We start from the raw sequence: 27779 nt of genomic DNA on the forward strand, positions 1-27779 counted from the left end.
TCACATTGGTAGATGCGCAAGTGAACGAGTCTCTGATAGTGTGGCTGATGTGATTAGGCTCTATGATGGTGTCCCCTGAATAGATATGTGGACAGAGTTGGCAACGGGCTTTGTTGCAAGGATAGGTTCCTGGGTTAGTGGTTCTATTGTGTGGTGGGTGGTTGCTGGTGAGTATTTGCTTCAGATTGGGGGGCTGTCTGTAAGCAAGGACTGGTCTGTCTCCCAAGATCTGTGAGAGTGATGGGTCGTCCTTCAGGATAGGTTGTAGATCCTTGATGATGCGTTGGAGAGGTTTTAGTTGGGGGCTGAAGGTGATGGCTAGTGGCGTTCTGTTATTTTCTTTGTTGGGCCTGTCCTGTAGTAGGTGACTTCTGTTTACTCTTCTGGCTCTGTCAATCTCTTTTTTAATGGCCTTCTCCCAGGTAGTCATGTAACTGGAGCATTTCCATGGGACTCTGTGAGAGACAATAGATATGTTTACCATTTTACAACAATCAGCTGGCCTCAGCTATAGTATAGTGGCAGCCTCTTCTGTGATATCCTCTGATTCACAGATAAAAGTCAAGTCACCTTGATTTACAGATGATGTGAGAGGGAAGATGGCTAAAATGCCAGTGATGAAAATGTTGGGTTGAAACTGACAGACACTGTAAAACATTTTTTACACTATTAAATCATAGAATATGAGGGCTGGAAGGAACCTCAGGAAGTCATCTAGTCCATCCCCCTGCTCAAAGCAGGACCAATCCCCAACTTTTTATTTTGTCCAGATCCCTAAATAGCCCCCTCAAGGATTGAACGCACAACCCTGGGTTTAGTGGACCAATGCTCAAACCACTGAACTATCACTCCCTCCATGCCTATAAAGGAGGCAAATACAAAGTTCTTTGCCTCCAACATAACATCCACAGACCCTCAGTCAGCATAGAGATTTGTTTTGTTTGGCAAATAGCTTAGTTAGTCCAGGCTGTTTCCACTTGGTGTCTGACTGGAGTTCCTCCTGCTGTGAGGAAATCTCTTGTTATCGTGTAGAGGAAGTCATTCAGATTCTAACAGGCCCATGTTTCTCTTTGTTCATCTTTACATTTTGTTTAAATTTATGCCTCTCAGGGCATGGGTGACAAATACTACATAATCTCTATCGAAATTTTGCCCACTGATGCTCTCCAAAGTACTGGATTTGTTGGGGAAATTTCATGCCACAAGATGTGCTCCGGATTCTGGATCTTCGTGGCCAGTAAAGGCCAAAGGGGTATGGGTGCTGGGCCCAGTGGCCCAGTGCTAATGGAGTCTGTCAATGCCTCCCTTAAAGAGTAGGCTCATTGTCTTCTCTTAAGGAATCATTATTACGATTTTGTTCAAGAAATCATGTTAATGTTGACAATCTGATTTTCATCCTGTATCTAATCTTTCCTTAGTGGCTAACATTATTGAAAAGGTTGTGGTGAAATAGCTCTTATGGTTTCTACGGGCCTCACATTTCCTTGATCCTTGTGAATTTGGGACCCAACTGGGTACAGCACAAAGTCTGCATTGTGGTTGCATTAGCCGATCATCTCTTCCTGGGAATGGCTGAAGATGAGATCTGGACTTATATTACATATCAGCTGCCTCTGACACTGTTGATCATAAAGTGCTGTCTCACTGGAAATACATGAAGCTGCTTTTAAGTGACTCTGTCCTGTTCACAGAAAGATCTAAGATTGCTCGTCTTCCCCAAAGGTACTTGGGTGGAGTTCTACTAGGTTCCATCTGCTTGCTCCTCCTATTCTGCATGTTCAGGGGCTCTTAGTAGGGTTAGTAAGGCAACATGGGTTGCAGTGTTCATCCAGTGAAAATTACAGGTCATTTAACAGGCAAGTGAAGAGGATAGTGAGGTGATCTGCAGTTGGAAAAAGGCTGACTGAGGGGTAATTGTACCAAGACAGTCAAAAATACAGGCCATTTAACAGAACCCCAAACATCCTGGTCTTGTCTTCCCCTGTCAAATATGGACAACTCTAGATAATTTTTTTGCCAGTAGTGACACCCCAGTGGAGATATTTAAATTTTAACAGGCCTCTATTGCGCTTTGTTTTTTCTTCACATTTTGTTTAAAATGGTGACCTATGCAACTTAATCAGGGAGATAAAACCTGAAATGCACAAGTAGTAGTACTGGAAGGTTTACAACATGTTTCTGTGAGGTGCTAATTTCAAATACTTTTGCATATGTAGGTCCTAGAATATAAATGGTGAAGTACTAGCTCCATACCGTACTAAACAAACAAACATGTATGTAGGATATTTGGTTTCTGTGGCTCTGTATTTCATGGGGCCCTTATCACATATTTAGTGTTAGCTTCATTAATCTACCTTTGGCTGAACAGGCTTAATTACTGTCTCGAATAAACAACTTTGAAATGAAAAACTAATGAATACCCTTCAAATTCCTCAGGCCTCCAAATAAAGAATCTGAAACAGACATAATTATTGGGGTTTAGAAATTATCATTCCTATCTACAAACACTCACCATGACCAGTTGTTAAAATTAAGACAGGAGAGCCTACAGGTAAATAAGGTCTTAGACCCCAGTCCTGTAAAATATACATACATTTACTTGCCTGTGTAAGTGTTTGGAAGGATTGGGATCTTAGTTAATGACCAAGTTTTGACTTTCTTTGTACAGCTATTTTTTTTTTTAAACAGGAAAATGTGCATTGGTGAACTTTATAAGGCAAGGAGGAAGAACTTTATCATGATATAATCCACTTCCTTATACAAAGTAGGCAATATTAAACTGCACATGCTATATATGACCCACGTTTTAACAAGTTGGTTCTAATGGTGTAAGCCAACAGACACCAGCAGTTCTGATCCAAACTGCCACCAGTCCTTGAAGGATAAGATACAATTAAATTTTAATACTGTAAATAAACATTTTTTAAAAGATGCCCTTCAATGTCTTTTGTAAGGTATCACTTTTGTTCGGATAGTTCTGAGCTTCCTACCTCTTGACTTTTAGGTTTATCCCTGATTTCAATATCATAGCATTAAAAAATAAAATATCCCACAACACTAGCTGCACTGTATCAATTGTAAAGTTGAATCCAGAGTTAGATAAAATTGCAGTGTTAGAGGGAAAGTGCGATTTGTGTCCAAAATGAACGTATCGTTTTACTATGAGAGGGAAGTATTTTTCTTTTTAATCTCCCCTAGAGTTAGCTGCTGCATCAGGATTTCCCTCTTTCCACCATGCAATCCATAATTGCAGGGCTCTTTATTTACTTAAAGGGAATCCAACTCGCACAGATTTAGGAGTAGCAGCCCTGTTAGTCTGTATCCACAAAAAGAAAAGGAGGACTTGTGGCACCTTAATGACAGGTTTCAGAGTAGCAGCCGTGTTAGTCTGTATTCGCAAAAAGAAAAGGAGGACTTGCGGCACCTTAGAGACTAACAAATTTATTAGAGCATAAGCTTTCGTGAGCTACAGCTCACTTCATCGGATGCATTTGGAGGAAAAATGTGTGTTTTTTCCACCAAATGCATCCGATGAAGTGAGCTGTAGCTCACGAAAGCTTATGCTCAAATAAATTTGTTAGTCTCTAAGGTGCCACACCTATTCCTTTTCTTTGTGTGGCACCTTCGAGACTAACAAATTTATTTGAGCATAAGCTTTCATGAGCTACAGCTCACTTCATTCTGATGTCTTCATTCAACCTGCCTTTCGGGCGAATCGCTGAGGTAATAAGGTGAACTCCCAGAGCCCTCTGGGCAGGGCGTGAATTCACACCTGTTTTATTGACAGCTTTCTGATGACCCTAATCTGCCCACGAGCCTCACCACTCCTCCGCCCTGAAAACATTCCTCCGAGCACCAAACGTGCCTGCACGGCTGCTGCCGCGGGGAGGTGGAAGGGGTAGCTGCCGCCCAAGCCCCTCTGCTGCCCCTGCCAGGAGTTTTTTTTTTTTTGCAGCAGGAGGAGCAGGAAGCGGCCCGGGTAAATCACATGACGCCGCCGCCGCTCCTGGGCTTAGTTCAGCGCTCCTCGGCCGGGGAGGGGGAACCGGCTGCCGCCGCAGCCCGCGCTCCGCAGCCCCTCGCTCGCCCCCGCTGGTGAATTCCCCGGCCGCTCGCTCCATGCCGCTCCGCCACTGCGGAAGTGTCGCGGGAGCAGCCTGAGGAGCAGCGCCCCGGCTCCCCGCGCTGGAAGGGGCTGCGGGGGCGGCCGGCCGGCCGGCCGGCGGGAGTAACATGCTCACGCGGGTGAAGTCTGCCGTGGCCAATTTCATGGGAGGCATCATGGCTGGCGGCTCGGGCTCGGAGCGCGGCGGAGGCGGCGGCGGCGGCTCGGACCTGCCCCTGCGCTTCCCCTACGGGAGACCCGAGTTCCTGGGGCTGTCGGCGGACGAGGTGGAGTGCTCCGCCGACCACATCGCCCGGCCCATCCTCATCCTCCACACGGAGACCAAGCGCCTGCCCTGGACCACGGGATACGCCGAGTGAGTACCGCAGCCTCCCCGGCGCGGCGCGGCCATGCTCCAGCCCCGCTTCTTCCAGCCCGGGCAGCGGGTGTCACCTGGAGGGGGGGCGGCGGCGCTCCAGGGCGGTGTGGGGGGGGGGGCAGCGGAGCACACACGCTAATAGTGTCCGGGCCCATCCAGGGTAATGCGCATCAGCCCCTCGCTGCTCCTTTCCCCTTCTCTTCCCGTGCCATGGGGGGGGGGAGGGGCAGCTCTGTGGTTTGAGCCCTGGCCTGCGAAACCCAGGATTGTGAGTTCAAACCTTGAGGGGGCCATTGAGGGATCTGGGGCAAAAATTGGGGATTGGCCCTGCTTTGGGCCGGGGGTTGGACTAGATGACCTCCTGAGGTCCCTTCCAACCCTGATAGTCTATGATTCTATGGGGCTAGGGCCCCTGGGGGCCGGCCCTGTCTCTTGTCACATGCTGCCTCCACCTAGCAGGGATGTTTTCTGCCCCTGCTAGGGGTGGGTGGTGCATGTGTTGAGCTGAGTGGGTCTCTTGCTTGGAGCCTCTCCCAGGGCAGGCTGCTTTCTCCCTTCCTGAAGTGATCCCCTTGTTTTGCAAAATAAAGTTGTTCTGCTTTTCTCTCTGGGCTGCCCGGGGGAAGGAATTCTTACAGACGTTTAATAACAGAATTTTGGCTAATCCAAAATTGGTGCATACGCATGTTTGAGTGAGAGGATTATGTTAGGTGGCTAACTCTGTTTGTGTTGCTGGAGAGGATGGGGAAATAGGATTTAACACATCCTTTCCCAGGCCTGTGCAACGCGGAGCGCAACACCAGTGTTTGTCATTGATCACTCCCATTCTAAAAAATTTCCATCCTCCTTGTACACAGTGGCTCTGGGGGCTGGGCTAGGAAGGTGGAATGAAGGAGACTACAGTAGTTTTCTGGTGCTCTTGCACCCCAGCTCATCTCCTGTATCTCAGACTCCTCTGCTGCCACAACTGATTACCACTGTACTACATACTTAATTTTCCTCAGTAAAAGGATTAAAATGATAAACTGCTCTGCTAAATCCCGGTGATAATTGCTGGTGACTGGATGTATTGTGAATGCTTAGATAGAGGGGATTTGATGAAAGTGAGACTTTCGTACTCTTTGAAAATGACTTTATTAGCACTGGGCTGGGGGTGGGGTGGGGGATAAATCAGTTGAGCATCTTTATGTGTGTGTTGCTGATTCGAATGAAAATATGCACTGACACCAAACTTGATTTAGGTAGTTTGTTTATTAACAAGGAATGGTGAAGGGACACAGTTGTGGGCAGCTTCCTTTAGAGCTAGCTGCGTTCAAATACATTTTTATGCTGGCCTAATGTCCTCTCTCTGATGTACTGAAGATCCAAGACTTGCCATTGCAAATATTGTATGGAAGATCCATGTTTAAGAGGGACTTGAGGATCCCAAGCTCTAAACATATTGTGAAGATATAGACAAGCTGAGAAATGAATAGTTCTGGACACTCACTGCAGAGCCCATAATTCATTGCCTTGAGTCATATCATTGCTGTTTATTTTGGAAGGAATTGTGTATCTGGTCAATTGCCAGTTCCAGTCTTAAGCACAATGAAGGCAAGTGATCTCTTAGGGCCAGTTCTTCAAGAGCAGAACACAAAGTGCAGAGCTTGCTTGGATGGGAGGCCCCATCCCACTGTTCAACAAGGGAGCCAGTTACAGAGAGACTTATATACTGGTGCATGATTGTGCTCCCGTTCAATTCAGTATTAGTGTTACCATTTGCTTTAATGGGAGCAGGATTGAAGTCTGGAGTTTACAAACTGTAACCAGGCAATAGGAATGCATAAATTACAGATCCTAAGAACAATCCAAGGGTTGGGAGAGAAATCTCTTCCTTTCTGTGAGATTGTCTCTTAGAACCTAATGCAATGCCATGTCTACACTAAGAGCTTACAGCGGCACCGATGCGCTGCACCGTTATAAGGTCTCCTGCATAGCTGCTGTATGCCGAAAGGAGAGGGCTCCTGTCGGCATAATTAAACCATCCCCAATGAGTGGCAGTAACTATGTTGGCAAGAGAACATAGTGCTGTCCACAATGGCACTTCTGTTAGTGTAATTTATGTTGCTCAGAGGGGTGGGGGTTTTTTTCCCCATACCCGAGTGACATAAGTTATACTGACAAAAGTGACAATGTAGACATAGCCTTTAAAGGTAATAGAAAAACTAACTCTGACAGCTTTAGGAGTAGGAGCAAGGCCTTAATGCGCAAATGGTAGCCTTATAAAAAGGTACAAATGATCTGTTCTAACATGATTGGAAGTGCTGAAATGTAAAATGGGATTTAGAGAATTTTAAGTTTTCTTTTTCCTCACAATTTTAGGGACCGTCAAACAACTTGGCTGTGAGCTATTAAAATGGGTGAGGTTTGAATGTTTGCAAAACTTTAAATTGTTCTGGTCCTAAAATAATCTGTAACTCATTCGTTCTTTACCAAAGAGGCTAACTGAGGTTCAATGATTCGCTAAAGGGTACAGCAAGTCAATAATGAAGTACAAAATAGATTGTTGTTAGTGGACTAAGCACGTGTCTGGGAGTTGAACAAAGTTTTAATGTGGAATGAATCTTTCAAGAAGGAAAAGTGTGATGCTAGAAAACAAAAGCATAGTGGGACTGTGTGGGAAATAATGTTTGCAGATAGCCATTTTCTTAAATGTGGTTGTGATAAGTAAAAGAAGCTCTTCATCTTACCTGTATAATAAATTTCACTTTTACAGTATTAATCTGGGGTGCAGTTCAGTTAATTTGCAGGACCTGTTGGTAGCTATGTGAAAAGAGACCATCCCTTAGTTTCACATAGCTTTTAAGGCCTGATCCAACTCTCATTGAACTCATTGGGAGACATTTATTGACTTCAATGGGAGTTGAATAGGCCCCATTGGGAGCTCTTCCACTGCTGAGGAAAGAGGGGAAAATAGTCTCCTTAGCAAACTTTTCCATTAGTGTTTGTCTCTGAAAACAATTTCTAAAACTTTTGAAGTTGTGTTTCAAAGTAGAATACCAAGGTATTGTTTACAGAAGTTGTGGTGAAATAAGCAAATGTCAGCATTGCACCATCTTCTCAATGCAAAGCAGGAGAAACAGTCATTACTGAGCAAAGAAAATGGATGTGGGTTCAGGAAATTGTTGTTGTTTTACAAAGGAAAACAATGGCAAACTCTTCTTCATGTTTGCCAACTTCAAATTTAGCATATATGCTAACTTCTTTGTGGCTTAATTGTGACAAGATTTGATGTTATATAACGGCCTGTTCTTCCCTCGACTCAACATAGAATTTGATGATAATGGGTGTTATGACCATATATCAAGGGGAGAATAGAGATGGCAGAAATTTAAAATTGCCTGGAAAACGGATAGGAAGGTGTAATGTATTTTTTCAAAAAGTTGATTTGCTTTATTGTAAAGAACTAAGTCTTCCCACTCTACTTTTTAACATTCATACTATAATAGAATGTTTTCTTTTCTATTGAGATCTCCCTTAGTAATTAATTAAAGGGATATCAGAGGGAAGTCTGCTATCCCTCTGCAGTAACTCATGACATAATATTTGATGGAGTGACTTAGTCCTTGCTTCTCTAGTTTTCTCTCAGAGGCAAGGCTAGAAAAGGCTGTTTCCCCCTAACTTTCCATTGTGTTTTAAAGTGCATCTTCCAGATGCAGAATTATCTATCTGTGATTAACTTGATGTCTTTATTTCCATATGGGAATTCCTTTACTAACTTCTTTACTGCACTATCTTGTCAGCTCTTTGCATAAACACTTTCCCTACCTAAAAGTCAGCAACAATTATGAAAATCTCGGCATGAGTAAAGAAAGAAAATGCACTCTTACTGTGCATAGGGATGAAGTCAATTTTCCTATTACCGATATTAGGATCCTTTTAGGTTTCACATAATGTGTAGTAACAGACATGGCAGTTCACTTATGGCTCCAGAGATCCTTTTATTGTTGGCATCCATCTTAAAGGTATCATACAAATCTGTCAGCATTTAGAATCTATTCTGATAAGATAGGGATCTTTATTTAAATATATATTTTAGTGCTGGATAAACTCAAACTACTGGGGCCACAGACAAAATAAGGTCTCCAGTCACAAAGTTGAAGGAAGCCTCTACTTCAATGATTTCTTCCATAATTGATCCCCAAAGAGAAGGGATCTTCATGATCTCTCAGTATCTTGTGACTAAAGTAATAATGGTAACAAAATAATTAATTTTGATTAATAAGCTACCCTTTTTTTGAAATCTGAGATTTGCAGTCTAGTAATATTCTCTACATTCCACATTCAGGTGAATTGGTGGTACAATGTAGATACTATGGAGAGCAAAAAAAAAAAAAAAAAAAAATCCTCAAGAATATATCTTAGAGGCAAGGGATGAAGTATTGTTCCTTCCTGGTATCTGAGTATGGGATCTGCAGGGACTTGCTGAGCTTTCCTTATTTGCTTATTCACTGCGCAGTTCAGTGCAAGTTTTCGTCTTGGAAAACAACCTCCCTTCTGGCTTTTACTTCAGCCAGAAGAATTGAGACCTATCAAGCTTTGACATTAGATCCACCCCTTTCTTTAGAATGACAAAAGATAGTTATTTCTTTCAACTAGACACTTCCTTTATTCCAAAGGTAACTTATAATGTTCATGCAATTTTGTTTTAAATACGCTTGCTGTTCTTTACCTAACATGCCCTCTTTCTTTTTTTGAGACGTGGTCAGCTTGAGCATGGAAAAGTTCCATTTGACATTTAGCCATCTGACATTTTGCAAAGTACCTTCTGTCTTCCTGGGTATTGGGCCATTCTCGAGAGGCGTTAGGGCTGCCCTCTTGGTGGCTTTACATTCTGCCATCCATAACTTGTCGATCTTTTTCTTGTTTAGATTATCCTGTTAATAGGAGGGAAGTTCACTGTGAATTATTCCTATTTTCTTTTTACAGCAGTTTCCTCAATGCACACTGCTGTCCCATCGCCCCCTTCTCAAGAGAACGTGTACTGACTCTGCTTTCAGCCTTGTTTCACACTTGCTAAACAGACTAACAAACTAAGGCTACTAATGTAACATAATTTTAAAACTATATGATACAAATAAATAACCTGATTAACACTCAGTGGTGTCTTAGCTGTGCACATAGCTAACCTAGATAACTACATGTTCATATCACGTTTACTCTCATCCTTCCTCCTCCATTCCCTTAATTTGTTTTACACCCATTTGTTGTTTTCTTTAGGACAGGGGTGTTTCTTCTGTTTTGTGTTTGTATAGGGCCTTCATCCTGGTTAGGGTTTTTAGGCTAACCTATAATATAATGATAAAGGTCAGTCCACTTTCTTTTACTCCAGAATATATTTAGGGCTAGCAAACTGTTCTTGGACTTATTGGGGAATAGCCCAGCTAGTTGTGCTGAAGGAGTTTCATTCAGGAAATAAGCAGGCACTTTCCCATACTGAGAAATCGTTCTTTAACAGCTTTGACGGTAAAACAATGCTCTAGTTATACTCCAACTGGATTCAGTGCTAATGTTTATTTCTTGTAGCTCAATACTCAGTGCTATAATTTCTGTTGTAAATTAATAAGAGTCTAAGCAATGGGGTCCCCAGCCAGCCTTGTCTGGCCTTCTTATTTCCTCATTTCTCAGTATCTTGCCTTCCTACAATCTCTCTGAGAAACTCCTGTAGATGCCGCTTCAAAGTATTCAATGACTGTCTTTGATACTGTTCTGAACTAGATAATCTGACCATATGTAAAAAGCAAATTTTGCCTTAACTCCTTTCTAAATTGTGCTTTGATCTCTGCTGTTCGTTTGAATAGTTGGTATGGGCAAGTTTTTTGCTCTGTGTGTGTATTTCCTTAATAGCTTTAAAACACTGACTTATTATCCCAGTGGTGCTCTCCTTTTTTTGATGCAACACAAAATCCAGTGTTTTCAGGCTCTTTTCATAATGTTACTCTTTAGATGTCTTGCAATACTATGTTTTTTTTCTGCATTGTAGGCCTGCACTAGCAGTTATATTTTTCTCTGCGGTGTGGTGATGGCTGACCCAAAATGGATGCAGAACTCTAGGTGAAGTATTGTGTAACTCTGGCCTTATACAGCATCATTATAGTGCCACATTGTTATAGCAATAATTTTGTGGAAACGGAGAGGAAAAACGGGATATGATATATTTTTTTTTTTCTTGATGTGCTGGTCCTTTTCCTAAGCTGATGACATTGCAATTCATTTTCTCTTACTGTATTACTTACTCAGATTCCTTGCCTTTAAGCTGTGTGTACAAGAATGTTGCTTGAAAGACTAAAGATCAAAATATAAAGACAGAAACTTTGGGCCAGCACTTTCAAACTTCTGAGATAAGATAGTGGAGATATACTGTACAGGAATGACTTGAATTACCCTTCATATCATAATACTTAGGAACTTAACATTACAAACATTAAATTAAGCCTTGTAACAACCCTCTGAGATAGGCAAGTACTATTATTCCAACCATGCCAATCGGTAAACTGAGGTTACTACTTGCCTAAGGTTGATGGAAGAGCCTGGAATAGAACTATAATTCCTGACTCCCAGTCCCTTGTTCTAACCCCCAGACCACACTATTAACAGGAGATAACATAAGTCATGCTCATGTGAATTAAAAGTACTTTATCATTTCTGGGAGCTGCTGTTTCCAATAGTCAGTTAGGAGCATGACTCATGTTCCCACTGTAAAAAGGTCTCTTATAGGCAGTGCTAATTCTGCTTTTTGTGATTTCTGTAAGAGGTACGTATGATTAAAGGAAGAATTCTGAAACAAGCCTCTTGCTCTTGTTCTCCTAGCCTCTCTCTACTCAGGGATGAACATGCATGAAGTTGAATTTCAGTATTTGTTTTAAATTGTAGAGAAGAATGAATTCTTGGTTTCCTTCTTTAGTTGAGAGAACTAGATTTTAAAGTATGGCCTGATGAATTACTTTAAAATTAAAATCCTCTGTGTATGTGGCAGTCTTATGTAATGTAATATATTAAACTTACCTTGAAGCCCATATTCCTTCATGCTTCTTCAAAACAGACTACAGAAATGACATATTTACAAGGGCCCTAGAAATTCCACTCCCTCCTGTGAGAGCTAACACTTAACATTTATGTAATGCCTTTAATCTGCCAGGTGCTTTGCAAAACAACCTGGGGAAGGATGTGTGTAGGTTAACATTTCCATTTCACAGATAAAGAAATTGAGGCAGATGGGTTGAGACCTGCAAAGCGTATGAACACTGGAAGTGGGTCTCGGGAGTTCCTGTGTCTCAGCCCTCTGCATAGACCAGTGCTTTCCATGCTTTTGGCTTTTGTGGCACAATTTTTGTCATTTTTGGAACTAAAGAGTGTAAGGTAAATCATTTGTCTTACAATTTTCATTATTGTGTAGGGTGAATGCATGCATGCAGTTCTGAAGGAAACAAAATAGGAATGCAGCCCCAAACTCTTTTAATTGCCTATCTACAGCTGGAATGCAGAAGCATTGGCTACTTATGAAATTGGGAATAAAGTTGTGAAGTCTAGATTGGGGAGAGAGAGGGTCTAGAGCAGCAATCCAGGATTGTTGAAGTATAGTAAGCCCTGTATCCTAGGAGATTCTGTGGCTTCATGGAATTAAAGAAGAGATAAAAGAACTGTCATCTGAGAAGCCAGTGCAACTCATTGCAGTTGTTTAGCATCTGTTTCCTAGTTCATTGTAATTTTCATTCTTATTTTCCACACTGGGGCTTCCTTCACTAGCTGAATTCCATGAAGCTCTGGCATTGATAAGCAATCTGAGAGGAGGAGTGCCACTCTATTACCATCTTTAAGACTGGTAGGAATGGAGCAGATCTGGTCCACAGAGACATACAAAACTGTATAACTCTGTCATCTTTCCCTGTTCTTTAGAAAGAACAGTCTGCCAGTTTCCCTCTGAGATAATGTCAGTTTCTTATTAATTCCGGTGGACATATCTGCAGGTTAGGAAACACTGTCAAATGATTCATAGATACTAAGGTCAGAAGGGACCATTATGATCCTATAGTCCGACCTCCTGCACAACACAGGCCACAGAATCTCACCCACCCACTCCTGCGAAAAACCTCTCACCTATGTCTGAGCTATTGAAGTCCTCAAATCATGGTTTAAAGACTTCAAGGAGCAGAGACTCCTCCAGCAAGTGACCCGTGCCCCATGCTACAGAGGAAAGTGAAAAACCTCCAGGGCCTCTTCCAATCTGCCCTGGAGGAAAATTCCTTCCCGACCCCAAATATAGCAATCAGCTAAACCTTGAGCATATGGGCAAGATTCACCAGCCAGATACCCAGGAAAGAATTTTTTGTAGTAACTCAGATCCCACCCCATCTAACATCCCATCACAGGCCATTAGGCCTATTTACCAAGAATATTTAAAGATCAATTAATTACCAAAATCATGTTATCCCATCATACCATCTCCTTCATAAATTTATCGAGTTTAATCTTACAGCCAGATAGGTCTTTTGCCCCCGCTGCTTCCCTTGGAAGGCTATTCCAAAACTTCACTCCCCTGATGGTTAGAAACCTTCATCTGATTTTCAAGTCTAACCTTCCCAATGACCAGTTTGTCCATTTGTTCTTGTGTCCACATTGGTACAGAGCTTAAATAATTCCTCTCCCTCTCTGGTATTTATCCCTCTGATATATTTATAGAGAGCAATCATATCTCCCCTCAACCTTCTTTTAGTTAGGCTAAACAAGCCAAGCTCCTTGAGTCTCCTTTCATAAGACAGGTTTTCCATTCCTCAGATCATCCTAGTAGCCCTTCTCTGTACCTGTTCCAGTTTGAATTCATACTTCTTAAACATGGGGGACCAGAACTGCACACAGTATTCCAGATGAGGTCTCACCAGTGCCTTGTATAACGGTACTAAAACCTCCTTATCTCCACTGGAGATACCTCGCCTGATGCATCCCAAAACCGCATTAGCTTTTTTCATGGCCACATCACATTGACGGCTCATAGCCATCCTATGATCAACCAGTACTCCAAGGTCCTTCTCCTCCTCTGTTACTTCTAATTGATGCGTCCCCAGCTTATAACTAAAATTCTTGTTGTTAATCCCTAAATGCATAACCTTAAACTTCTCACTATTAAATTTCATCCTATTACTATTACTCCAGCTTACAAGGTCATCCAGATCCTCCTTTATGATATCCTGGTCCTTCTCTAAATTGGCAATACCTCCCAGCTTTGTATCATCTGCAAACTTTATTAGCACACTCCCACTTTTTGTGCCAAGGTCAGTAATGAAAAGATTGGTCCTGAAACTGATCCCTGAGGAACTCCACTGCTAACCTCCCTCCAGCCTGACAGTTCGCCCTTCAATAGGACCTGTTGTAGTCTCCCTGTTAACCAATTCCTTATCCACCTTTCAGCTTTCATATTGATCCCCATCTTTTCCAATTTACCTAATAATTCCCCATGTGGCACGGTATCAAACGCCTTAATGAAATCTAGGTAAATTAGATCCACTGTGTTTCCTCTGTCTAAAAAATCTGTTACTTTTTCAAAGGAGGAGATCAGGTTGGTTTGGCACGATCTACCGTTTGTAAAACCATGTTGTATTTTGTCCCATTTACCATTGACTTCAATGTCCTTAACTACTTTCTCCTTCAAAATTTTTTCCAAGACCTTGCCTGCTACAGATGTCACACGAACATGTAGTTATCCGGATCACTTTTTTTTCCTTACTTTAAACAATGGAGAATTGCTAACATAGTTCCTATCATACAGTACAACCTCTGAGTTTACAGATTCATTAAAAATTCTTGCTAATGGGCTTGCAATTTCGTGTGCCAATTCCTTTAATATTCTTGGATGAAGATTATCTGGGCCCCTTGATTTAGTCCCATTAAGCTGTTTCAGTTTCGCTTCTACCTCAGATATGGTAATATGTGCCTCCATATCCTCGTTCCCATTTGTCATGCTACCATTATCCCTAAGACCCTTTTTAGCCTTATTAAAGACTGAGGCAAAGTATTTGTTTAGATATTGGGCCATGCCTAGATAATCCTTGACCTCCACTCCATCCTCAGTGTTTAGCTGTTCCACTTCTTCTTCTTTCTTAGTTTTCTTCTTATTTATATGGCTATAGAACCTTTTACTATTGGTTTTAATTCCCTTTGCAAGGTCCAACTCTACTCGACTTTTACCTGTCTCACTTAATCCCTACATGTTCTGACCTCAATAAGGTAGCTTTCCTTGCTGATCCCTCCCATCTTCCACTCCCTGTGTGCTTTCTGCTTTTTCTTAATCACCTCTGAGATGCTTGCTCATCCAGCTTGGTCTACAACTCCTGCCTATGAATTTTTTCCCCTTTCTTGGGATGCAGGCTTCTGATAGCTTCTGCAGCTTTGATTTAAAGTAATCCCAGGCCTCCTCTGCCTTTAGATCTGTAAGTTCTTCAGTCCAATCCATTTCCCTAACTAATTTCCTTAATTTTTGAAAGTCACCCTTTTGAAAGCAAAAATCCTATTGCAGATTTATTTTTGTTTATCCTTCTGTTCAGTTGGAACTGAATTAGCTAATGATCACTTGAACCAAGATTGTCCCCTACAACCATTTCTTCTATGCAGTCCTCACTACTCACCAAAACCAAATCTAAACTGGCATCCCCTCTAGTCAGTTCAGCAACTACTTGATGAAGGAATCCATCAGCTATCGCATATAGAAAAATCTGAGCCTTATTATTACTAGCACTGGTCCTCCAGTCTATATCTGGGAAGTTAAAGTCTCCCATGATCACGCAGTTTCCATTAGTATTTGCTTAATTAAAAAGATTAAAAAGGGCTCTCTCCATATCCAAATTAGATCCCAGAGGTCTATAGCACACCCCAAGCACTATCGTAAGAGAGGCTCTACTAGTTATCTTCCCCAGAGTAATTTTGCCCAGATGGACTCTCTTATCCATTGCATCGCTTCTTATTTCTTTACATTCTACCTCATCATTGATATACAATGCTACTCCACTACCTTTACCTTTGTTTCTGTCTTTCCTAAACAGCACATACCCTTCAATACCTGTAGTCCAGTCATGACTACTATTCCACCATGTTTGTTATCCCTATAATATCTGGTTTCAGAGTAGCAGCAGTGTTAGTCTGTATTCGCAAAAAAGAAAAGGAATACTTGTGGCACCTTAGAGACTAATAAATTTATTTGAGCATAAGCTTTTGTGAGCTACAGCTCACTTCATCGGATGCATTCGGTGGAAAATACAGTGGGGAGATTTACTTACGCGGGCGCGCGCGCACGCGCGCACACACACACACCATGAAACAATGGGTTTTATCATACACACTGTAAGGAGAGTGATCACTTGAGAGGAGCTATTACCAGCAGGAAGGAGGGGGGGGAAGGAGGAAAACCTTCTGTGGTGGTGATCAAGGTGAGCCATTTCCAGCAGTTAACAAGAACGTCTGAGGAACAGTGGGGTGGGGGGGAGAAATAACGTGGGGAAATAGTTTTACTTTATGTAATGACCCATCCACTCCCAGTCTTTATTCAAGCCTAAGTTAATTGTGTCCAGTTTGCAAATTAATTCCAATTCAGCAGTCTCTCCTTGGAGTCTGTTTTTGAAGTTTGTTTTTTTTTTTTTGTTGAAGGATAGCCACTCTCAGGTCTGTAATCGTGTGACCAGAGAGATTGAAGTGTTCTCCGACTGGTTTTTGAATGTTATAATTCTTGACGTCTGATTTGTGTCCATTCGTTCTTTTACGTAGAGACTGTCCAGTTTGACCAATGGCATATATCACATTGGTAGATGCGCAGGTGAACGAGCCTCTGATAGTGTGTCTGATGTGATTAGGCCCTATGATGGTGTCCCCTGAATAGATATGTGGACAGAGTTGACAACGGGCTTTGTTGCAAGGATAGGTTCCTGGGTTAGTGGTTCTGTTGTGTGGTGTGTGGTTGCTGGTGAGTATTTGCTTCAGATTGGGGGGCTGTCTGTAAGCAAGGACTGGCCTGTCTCCCAAGATCTGTGGGAATGTCTCCCCACTGTATTTTCCACCAAATGCATCCGATGAAGTGAGCTGTAGCTCACGAAAGCTTATGCTCATATAAATTTGTTAGTCTCTAAGGTGCCACACGTACTCCTTTTCTCTTTTGCTATAATATCTGGTTTCGCTTCCTGCACCAGTAGCTCTAGTTCCTCCATTTTGTTACCTAGGCTCCTCGCGTTGGTGTACAAACATCTTAATTTTTGCTTTTTGGCCTCGCTCACATTCTGTACCCTATTAGGCATGGTCATTCTACAGCCAGTATAACCTATTAGACTGGTATCCACACTGTCCTCGTTCCTTATATACATTCTCCTACCCACGGCTGTATCTTTCCTTACTTCATCTTCTTCCCTCTCAATGCTAAAATCTGGCATGGAGATTACCTGGATATCTCCCAACCATCTCCCCCCAATTCCTAGCTTAAAGCTCTCTTTATCAGTTGTGCCAGCCTCGATCCTAGAAGTCTATTTCCTTCCCTACTGAGATGAAGTCCATCCCGAGAGAACTGACCTCTGTCCGTGAATGCCTCCCAGTGGTCATACATCCCAAAGCCCTCCTTATAGCACCACTGCCTAAGCCATCTGTTGACAGTCGTAATCTTGTCACACCTTTGTTGCCCTTCTCTAGGAACAGGCAGAATCCCACTGAAGATCACCTGAGCCTCAGTTTCCTTAAGCATCTTCCCCAGCCTAGCATAGTCTCCCTTAATACTTTCCAGCGAGAATCTAGTCGTATCATTTGTTCCCACTTGAAGGATAATTAGGGGATTCTTTCCCGTTCCCTTTAGGATCCTTTTCAACCTCAGGTCTACATTCCGTATCTTAGCACCTGGAAGGCAGCATACCGTGTTATTCTCTGGATCAGCTCTGGTTACAGGCCTGTCTATTCTTCTCAATAAAGAGTCCCTGATCACATAGACCTGCCTTTTCCTGGTGACGATGCTGTTCTCCAGTCTATCCCCTGTTCCCTCAGGCTGCAAGTTCTTTCCATTCCTATTCTCCCTTGTAATCCTCTTCAACCCATCCTGTATCCTCCTGGGGCTCATATTTGGTGTAGTCTCCCTTGACTCTTCCCCTTTTCCTATAGGACTAGCTGCTCTTCTCTTCTTCCTTGCCCTTCCACCTTCAGTGACTACCTGCTGAGCCCCTTCTTCATTTTCCAACTCTGCAAACCTGTTCCTAAGTCCTATTTCTCCTTCACTAGCCCGTCTTTTCCTCTGCCTGGTTTTTTTTTAGTCACATGCTTCCATTGACCACTTTCCTCACTCAGTCTCGCCTCAGAATTCCTCAGTCCTGCTTCCATCTGCAAGACTGAGCTTTTCCCTTCAGATACCTCATATCTTTGCTCCATAATTTGCTCGAACCCCTTTCTAAACTCAACCAGACTTTCCATCTGCATCTGCAAACCTCAGATCTTTTCCTCCATCAGCTCTATCAGATGGCATTTCATGCAGACAAAACTCTTACCAGGTACCCCCTCCAGGAGAAATTTATAGCACCTCCAATACCTATTGCTTTGGAAGAACCAGTATTAAATGATCTGTGCTTCTTGATTCCTTCTGTGTGTCCCTGTGCTATTAAGAGTTTTCAGAGCATTCACATTTGTGGTGACGTTGCTGATGCAGCTGCATCACCAAGTAAAAGTAGTAAAACTAAATGGAGCCAGTTTGGTGTCTGCTGCAAGAGAGGTATGCGTGTGTGAGGAAAATTAGTTTCTTGTGAATAAAACAAATAAAATTGGTGGTAGGAAAAAGAAATATTATAAAATTTCAAGAGATAAACCATAAAAAGTAAGTCATCATTTGTATTTAACACTTCTTAAAAATAAAACACTCATCTTGTATAACCCATAACTAGTAAGAATTGTTTGCATTTCAATAGCATGTTCCATCTATGGTTCTCGCACCACTTTACAGACACTAATGAATTAAGCTTCACAGTGCCAATGGATGGAAGGTAAGTACTGTATTAACATGCCCAACAGATACAGGGAGAAATTTAGACGTGGCCAAGGTGGCTATAAGGCTAAGCCCTCCTTATCCTGTGCTGCTGTGGGAGCTAAAAGAGCCCTGTCAAGGTTCCTTCCCCACTCTGAACTCTAGGGTACAGAAGTGGAGACCCGCATGAAAGACCCCCTAAGCTTATTCTTACCAGCTTAGGTTAAAAACTTCCTCAAGGAGCTCATAGATACGATGAAGTGAGCTGTAGCTCACGAAAGCTTATGCTCAAATAAATTTGTTAGTCTCTAAGGTGCCACAAGTACTCCTCCTTTTTCTTTTTTTCAGGGTATAGACTTTGCCTTGTCCTTGAACCCTATGCTGCCACCACCAAGCGTGTTAAACAAAGAACAGGGAAAGAGACCTGGAGGGATCTTCTCCCAAAATATCCCCCACCCCGAGCACTACACCCCCTTTCCTGGGGAAGGCTTGATAAAAATCCTCACCAATTTGTACAGGTGAACACAGACCCAAACTCTTGGATCTTAAGAACAATGAAAAAGCAATCGGGTTCTTAAAAGAAGAATTTTAATTAAAGAAAAGGTAAAAATCACCTCTGTAAAATCAGGATGGTAAATACCTTACAGGGTAATCAGATTCAAAACATAGAGAATCCCTCTAGGCAAAACCTTAAGTTACAAAAAGACACAAATGGGAATATACATTCCATTCAGCAGAACCTATTTTACCAGCCATTAAACAAAAGGAAATCTAATGCATTTCTAGCAAGATGACTTACTAATTTCAAAAGAGTTTCTGAGACTGCGTTCCTGATCTGTTCCCGGCAAAAGCATCACACAGACAAACAGACCCTTTGTTCCCCCCCCCACACACCGATTTGAAAGTATCTTGTCTCCTCATTGGTCATTTTGGTCAGGTGTCAGATAGGTTAGCTGAGCTTCTTAACCCTTTACAGGTAACAGGATGTTGCCTCTGGCCAGGAGGGATTTTTATAGCACTGTATACAGACAGGTGGTTACCCTTCCCTTTATTTTTATGACAGGCCCTCAGCCTAATTTAGAGAACCCCTGGGAGCCTGTCATCCACAATTCTTGAACTGGGGGAATCTGACCCTGGCTGGTATTGAGGCTTTTAAGGGCCCTTTATGTCTATCCCTTTTACCTGGCATAAAGGGGCTGGGATGGGGGTGAGGATCTCACCTAGGGAGATTAAGACATGCAAAATGGGGTACTTCAGATTGTTTCTAAATACATTTTTAAGCATCTAAATCAGTGGCTTGACTTTCACAAGTGCTAAGTACCCAGAAGTTCCCAGCCCACTGATCTAAGGTCTTTATCCTGCAAAGACTTCATCATGTGCATAACTGTACGCATGGGGGTAATCTCATTCATAGATACAATAACACAGATTATCGAACTTCCCCAAAATAATTCCTGTTTAAACTAGAGCATATTGTCACAGTTCTTGGTAACTACATCTGTATTCCACAACTATGATCCACCAAGGGCACCAGCTCTCGGGGTTATAGCTGGTCACCCTAGCTATCACGTCTCCTGGGGGAGCCACATGTCTGTCTCTCTCTTGACCAGGATATTTCAAGGCTGCAAAATTCCCTGCCTACACTGTGAATTCCTCAGCAAGTCAGACAGCCTAAGGAGGCCTGGTTTGCCTTCTCTTCAGAGGCTATAAACAGTGTAATTGCTTATAGGAATAAGTTTACTGAACTCTTCCTAAGCAAGCACATTTATTTCTAAGGTGAAAGGTTCTCTCTGTAATTCTATTTAAAGAACCTACACACATGCTAATAAGCTTAGCAGTGATCACCCCAACTCCAACAAGGTGTCCAGCTTGTGGTCAAGGGATTTTCCTGTGGGGACAAGTTCCTTGTTAACTGAGAACAAGTGTACCCCTGTAATTAGGTTAAGTCCTTCCTACTCATCCCAGAAAGGACTGGTGCTTCCCTTGGACGGAAGATGCCGTCTGTTTGCTGGATCCGAAAGTAGGCCCTGAGTCAGTTTAAACTCGGACTCTTTGTCTGTTGTTCTCTAGAAAATCCAGTTTGAACCAGTATATATCTCAGCAACCAGGAGATGGGTGGTCAGGTCTAGTGGTCGGAACAGAGATGGGCAAAGCTGGAGTTGGGGCCAAGGGTCAGAGCTGGAGTCAGGAACTGGGGATGGCTGGAGAGGATTGGGCAGGGTAGGAGCAAGACCGGATTGGGACTGGATCAAGGCTAGGAGCGGGGCAGGTGAGATTTTTAGGGTGTGTGTGTGTGTGTGTGTGTGTGTTGAGCAGCCAAAGATCAGTTGTTGCTGCTGGGCTTAAAAGTAGGCCTTCTGAGTTCCTCAGCCAATCAGGTAGTCCTGTTGTGGCTCGGCTGTGTTCTTAGGCTGCCTGGAGGCTGGGCAGCTGCAAATCTGCATCGCAGACAGTACCCTCCTTCCTCAAGGGGACATCCTAGGACTCGCTAGGTCCAGCTTCTCTGGATGAGCTTGATGGAATGCTCATACCAGGTTGGGGGCAAGGACATTTTCTGCCGGTTCCCACAATCAGTCTTTAAGGCCACAGACTCTTCAGTTCACCAAGTAGTGAAGTTTACCCCAAACTCATTTATAGTTGAGAATCTGGTGGATGAGAAATCCGTCTTGTCCTTGCACCATGATGGGTATTGGCAGTGGGTTGGATTGACCTGAGAGGAGGTTCTCATGATAGGGTTTCAGGATAGAAACATGGGATGGATTTTCATTGACTCAGGCAGATGAAGCCTGAATGTCACTCGATTGACTTTTTCAATGATTTTGAATGGCCCCATGTGTTGGTGATATAACTTAGCCGCAAGCCAGGAGAACCAGAGGTGTTGAGTTGACTCCCAGATGTTGTCCCTGATAATTAGGTTAGATGTGGCTTGACAGCCCCATCTCCATCCTGCTTATAGAGCTTTTTAGCAGCTTCTTGATGATCTATAGCTCTTTTTGTTGTGTGATGCAGATGGGTGACCAGGTCTGATGCTTGTAAGCAGCTCTGGGTGGAAGCAAGAGTGGAAGCTGTAACTGACCTAAAACAAGGTCTGCAGACTGGAGGCATAGATTGCATTGTTATAAGCCAACTGGTATATGGGAGCAGGGAGGTCCAGTCATCCTGATGATAATTCTGGAAGCACCAGAGGTACTGTATGAGATTCTGGTTCACCTACTCCATCTGCCCTTTGGTCTGTGGATGATATGCAGAAGAGGTGAGGAGTTCTACCCCCAAGAGTTTTGAAAAGCTCTCACCAGAAACGGGAGACAAACTGTGGGCCTCGGTTCAACACAATGCCTGCTGGTAATCTGTGGAGCCGGAAGATGTGCTCAAGAAAGAGGCAGGCAGTTTCCAGGGTGATGAGAACCAGGCGAGAGGGGATAATGTTTGCAGTCTTGCTCAGAGACCAACACAACTATACCTCCCTAGGAGTGGGGTTGTTCTAATATGAAATCCAGGGACACCGTTGACCAGGCCTGAGATTGGGTCAGTAGGGGCTGAAGGAGACCAAAAGCCCTTCCTCAAGGGTTTTTGGTTCGGGAACACAGATTGCAGGAGTCGGCATATTTCCTAACATATGACTGCATTCATGACCACCAGAAATTTTTCAAACCAAGTTCCTGGTTTTAGTTTGGCTGAAATGGCATGCAAGCCAGGAATCATGGCAAAGTTTGAGAACCTTGAGTCTGGGCTGGCTGTCTTAAACATAAATGCAGTGTCTCTGGTGGAGAAATCCATACTGTAACTGAAACTCTGAATCATGTTGAGTGCCTGCATCATCCAAGGTCTGGCAGGTCTGGGTGGCAAAAGTGTTGTGAAGCAGCAGGAATTGAATGAGGCACATTTAGGTTCCTGTGCACTGTTCCAAAGGCAAACTTGAATGGCTTAAATAGAGTGGGAAAATAGTGTCACACATGATTTGGCCAGTTCATGTTTGCAGGATAGAGAATCTGTTTTCCCATTTCTCATACCTGGCCGGTAGGTTACAACTAAATCGAATTGGGCAAAGAAAAGGAACTAATGGATCTGGCGTTGGTTTAGGTTTCAGGCTGTACTCTAGATTTTGCATCCGATGAAGTGAGCTGTAGCTCACGAAAGCTTATGCTCTAATAAATTTGTTAGTCTCTAAGGTGCCACAAGTACTCCTTTTCTTTTGTGCGAATACAGACTAACGCGGCTGCTATTCTGAATCCAGATTTTTGTGATCCATTAAGGATCTGAACTGGGGATTGGGATTCTTCAAGAATGCAACACCACTCCTCAAAAGCTGCCTTAATTTCAGGTAGCTCCTTGTCCCAGATGTCATAGTTTCGCTTGGCTGGGCTTTCTGGAATAGACAAAGCAAGGGTGGAGCTGGTTATGGGGTCCAACTTGTTGAGAACACTACTATAGCGAAGTTTTATGCATCAACTTCTGCGATAAAAGGCTTGGTAGGGTCAGGATAGACAAGGATGGGAGCAATAAAATTAAAATAGAATATATTAAAAAAAAAAAATAAAAACTGCTTCATCTGGTCAAAGGTGGATTGGGTCTCAGGGATCAGATGAACCGGCTGTCCTTATGAAGGAGTGCTATAATGGGAGTTATCAGATAGGAAAACCCCTTGATGAAACACTGATAGAAATTGGCAAAGCCGAGGAACTGTTGTACCCCACACACATCACTTGGAATGGACCACTTGGAGATGGCAGACATTTTGCGTGGATCCATAGTTATCCCATCTGGGGACATCATGTACCCAAAGAACTCAATCATGCTACAATCAAATTCTCATTTCTGTAATTTACAATAGAAGTAGTTTTGGTGGCGCCTCTCCACAATGCAGTGTTTGTGTTGGTCATGAAGGGCTTTGTTCTCAGAAAATATAAGGATGTATTCTACATAGATCACTACAAACAGGTCCAAGATGTCCCTAAATGTTCCGTTGATAAAGTACTGAAAGATTATGGGCACTTTGAATACCTAGTCATGCCCTTTGGGCTATGGAAAGTGCCCATCATGGGTGCAGTCTTCCACTAGTTCCCTACCTGGATACAGACCAGGTTGTAGGCCCCATGGAGGTCCAGCTTGTGAAAATACTTGTAGAACAATGTTTCTCAAAAACCTTGTTAATAAGGGGCAAAGGGTATCTGTTCTAAATGGTAACCTTGCTTAGTGCCTGACAGTCTATGCAAGAGAACAGGAAGCAATCTTTCTTGGCCATGAAGAAAATCGGAGCACCAGCAGGGGATGTGGATGAGCAGGTGAATCCCTTTTTCAGGTTCTCTCTCAGGTATTCTTGGAGTGTTTACTCTATCTTGGAGGCAGAGTTGGTTAGATGGAATGTCAGCCCCTGGCTGAAGGTCTGTGAGGCAATTGCAGTGATGGTGGGAGCAGGAGTATGTCCACTCTACCCTTGTCAAAAATGTCTGCAAAGTTCCGGTATTTCACTGATATTGTTTGGGTAGCTAGTGTTGGGGGGAGGGGGGGTTCATGGAGTCCATCCCAGCTCTTCTGGGCTCCCCAGAAGGGTGGTGCTTCCTCTGGGTCAAACAATTATTAGTTTCTGATTTGAACCCAGATTCGGGGAAGCTAAATTGTTGGCAAAATGATGAGCAGGACCTAACTTTGCCAGACTTCCAGAGGATACATGGGTTGTGAGTGGTAAGCCAGGTGATCTCAAGGATGACCAGAGAATGTGGGAGCATACCAAATGAAACTGCAGGGATTTATGGCTTCCCTGAAGGATTGACTTGCAAGGGCACCATCTTATGTATGACATACCTGAGGAGAGGAGTGACCCATCAATGGATTCAACCAGGTCATGGACAGCCTTGCGTTGGGTTGGAGTTCAATGAGCTCAAGCAAAATCTGAGTCCATAAAACCATTGGAAACACCGGAGTCTATTAGTGCTGTCAAGTTGATCTCTGACATGGCAGAATGTTGCAGACAAAGTGGAAGTAGATGCATCAGACGTTGATGGGTTGCTGCTAGGGTACTGGTGGACAGATGCGGAGTCCATGTGACATTTTGAGGGGAAGATAACCAGCCCAACCCGGGCTCCTCTATCAGGGCTGGGACCTGGTGTTTTCCAACTGAGATGCAGACCCAGCTTTTTGCTGGACAGGAGGCAAAATGCCTCCCCCTCCAAGAGGGATAAAGACAGAGGCCTGATGTCTGGCACTGGGCCTCCTCAGTGTTGGTGAGATGAGACCAGGTCACATCAACCTGCATGGGTTCAGGCTGTGGGACGCGTACTCCAGCTCAGCTGATTAGGATCATGGGAGCAGGCTTTGGTTGGGTGGCTGTCACATTTTGGGGTGCAACCCAGACCAGTGAGAGGTTGTCACTGCTTGTCCTTTAACCATGTGTCCCTTAAACTGCTCTGCTGCTGTAGCTCCCTGTCTGGATTCTCCCAGTCAGCATACAAGCATGTGTATCTGTATCTGTGAGTTAGGCAGTCCTGGTTCAGCAACTCTGACTCCAGCAGAGTTACACCCCAGCTATACTCTGGTCTCCACCAGTCTTGGTTAAACTAGCCAAGTGTCCCGAACACCATCCGCTCCCAAAATTTCTCCAAACTGTTAGCTCTGAAATATCCAGTGCTCTCCTGGAACACTTAGAGAAGTAATAAAAAAAAGTCTGTTGTTCCTTTAAAGAGACAAAAGCACGGTAGCTTATTGCATTAACTGGAGTTAATAATCACTTCACTTCAAACATAGTTGATTTAGATTAAACCAAATTGATTAACGAAAGAGGGGTTTTAAGTGAGTTCAGACATAAGGGATAAAGTTAGAAATGGTTACAAGCAAATACAAGTGAAAAGAGGTTTTCTAGTGATGAAGACTTACCTTGAACCAAGACTAGTTTTGTTAAGAGTCTTATGAGACCTCCTTCCAGCAAGGCAGCTGACCATCCCCTTGGTCAGGATCTCCCACAAAGTCCAAAGTGTTTTTGGTTCATTTGTTCTTAGGTGAAAGAAAACTTGGGGTTCTTTTGCCAGTCTCTTTGTAGTCCTATGTACCTTTTGAAATTGGTTCTTCTGAAGGGTACCCCAGATAAAATTCTTTAGTTCATTCTGAGTACGAGAGCTGTGATGTCAGGAAAATAAGGCTTCCTGCTGGTTCCTCCCGTGCTGGTCATTGCTATTATGCAAATTATTTCTCCTGCTGCAGCCTCTGATACAAATGAAGAGCCCATTGAATTTGGGCTACCCCTGGTTGAAGGTGTCAGTCTTTGATTTGTCTGGAGGAAATCTGTTTATCAGTTCCCCATGACATGCCTGGTTTTAAACATCTTTTAGTCCCAGACTTTAAAGCACACTATTAATGAGCACTGATAATTCCTCATTCCGCATTGTTACACATATTTTAAATATTATTGACCAGTGTGGTTTTAGTTTTCAAATACCACACAATATATATGTTGTACAAAAATCATTGCAGTAGTGTGTATTCACACCTTACAATGGTGCCTATGGTCACAGGTCTGATGGCCGGTCATGGATCTTAATGCTTAGGTCAATAAGTGAGTCCAGGCTGCCTGGGAGTTCTGCCTGCGCCAGTTCATCACATTCAGGCTGAGCCGGCGGTTGTAGCACTGAGCAGCCTCATTCCATTCACTGTCTGTCGCAAGGTGCCAAAAGTTTGCTGCGTAGCTGGCTATCCTCTGGATTCCCCGCCGCAGGACCTGCAGTGTGGCTGTGTGCATACAGTTCAGGTAATCAAAAACAACCAACGTGGCACAGGCACAGTCCTCAAACTGGCCCAGAAGAGGACTAGTCTTCTCAAGCCAAGGAGATGCCCATGCCAGTGCTTCCCCAGACAGCAGACTAAGTTGCATTTTGGCGGGGTCGTGAGAACAGGAGCCGATGATGGTTCAAAAAACCCATGGTTGACAAAACTGGGCATGTTTAGTTTTGAGAAAAGAAGACTGAGGGGCGACCTGATAAGTCTTCCAATATGTTAAGGGCTGTTATAAAGAGGGCGGTGACCAACTGTTCTCTGTGCACTGAGAGTAGGACAAGAAGTAATGGGCTTAATCTGCAGCAAGGGAGTTTTAGTTTAGATATTAGGAAAAACTTTCCAACTATTAGGATAGGCCTGGAATAGGCTTCCAAGGGAGGTTGTGGAGTCCCTATCATTTTAAAACTTTAAAAAACAAGTTGGACAAACACTTGTCAAGGATGGTCTGTGCTTACTTGGTCCTGCCACAGTGCAGGGGGCTGGCCTTGATGACTTCTCAGGTCCCATCTAGCCCTACTTTTCTATGATTCTATGAGGGGCATGAACTGTCAGTGGTGTAGTGTTTACCCATGAGACTGCAGTCTGTGCCTGCAAGGTGCTAACCTGAGTTGTTAATCTCTGCAGGAGCTCCACTAACTCTGTCATGGGGATGTGGGCCTTTGTGGGGTCCACCCTGGCAGCAGAGCCTGCTTTTGTCTTTTATGGGCTGCTCAAACTGTCAGGGACATGGGCAGTCAGGCCTACTGGTTTGGGGCAGGGACACAGGTCAGAGGGAGTCAGGAACCAGGAGTCAGAGCCAAGGGTGGAAGGCAGAGTCAGGAACCAAGCAGGAGAGCAGGGCTGGAGAGGACTAGGCAGGACAGGATCAGGGCTGGGAACAAGACAGGATGAGAGCTGGAGCAAGCCTAGGAGCAGGACAAGTACAGGAGAGATTGTAGCTGAGGGCAAGAGCCCTGAGCAGCCAGAGATCAGTTGCTGCTGGGTTTAGGAACAGGCCTGCTGACTTCCTCGGCCATCAGTTGTCAACCAGGTGGCCATTCAGCAGCTCAGCTGTTTTCATAGGCTGCTTGGAGACTGGGAAGGTACAGCTTCAAGTCCTTGTTCCTGACCATATGCAGATCTTTCCAGGCAGTGGTACCCCTCCGGAGATGTTATAACCTGAGTGAATTTGCTGAATCTCTCCCTCTCTTGTGAGTTCCTGAAGGGCTTGGGTCCTCTCCCTCTCTCCATCCTCCCCCATGGAATTACATACAATCCCTGGCCCACAATGGTATATAAATTTAATATAGTAAGATCTCCCAAAGATATTGCAGGAAATTGCTGGATTTGTCTTGCAGATCTTTTAGAAAAACATCTGATCTTGATTTGAAAATCGCCAGTGATGGAGAAGCCACCACACCGGTTGGTACAGAGTTCCAGTAGTTAATGACCCGAACTGTTATGCTCCTAAATCCTTTAGTTCCAAGTGTGAGGACCAAGTTTTGCAAATTTTGACCTAAATTAATTTACTAAGGTCACAGAAG

General features: G+C 43.5%; 1 protein-coding gene across 2 annotated transcripts in view; it reads left to right on the forward strand.

Annotated features, from left to right (window-relative positions):
- The first annotated feature begins 3809 nt into the window (after positions 1–3809).
- PPM1H (protein phosphatase, Mg2+/Mn2+ dependent 1H) overlaps positions 3810–27779 on the forward strand; it is a 225245-nt gene continuing 201275 nt past the window's right edge. Inside the window, exon 1 of one of the 2 annotated variants that reach the window (XM_038396952.2) lies at positions 3810–4481. In XM_038396952.2, the coding sequence (XP_038252880.1) occupies positions 4234–4481 (248 nt within the window). In that variant the 5' untranslated portion in view covers positions 3810–4233. The remainder of the gene's footprint in view (positions 4482–27779) is intronic. The other variant, XM_043494125.1, reaches the window with a different exon arrangement.

The sequence above is a fragment of the Dermochelys coriacea genome, chromosome 1, assembly GCF_009764565.3.
Source record: "Dermochelys coriacea isolate rDerCor1 chromosome 1, rDerCor1.pri.v4, whole genome shotgun sequence".
NCBI lineage: Eukaryota > Metazoa > Chordata > Testudines > Dermochelyidae > Dermochelys > Dermochelys coriacea.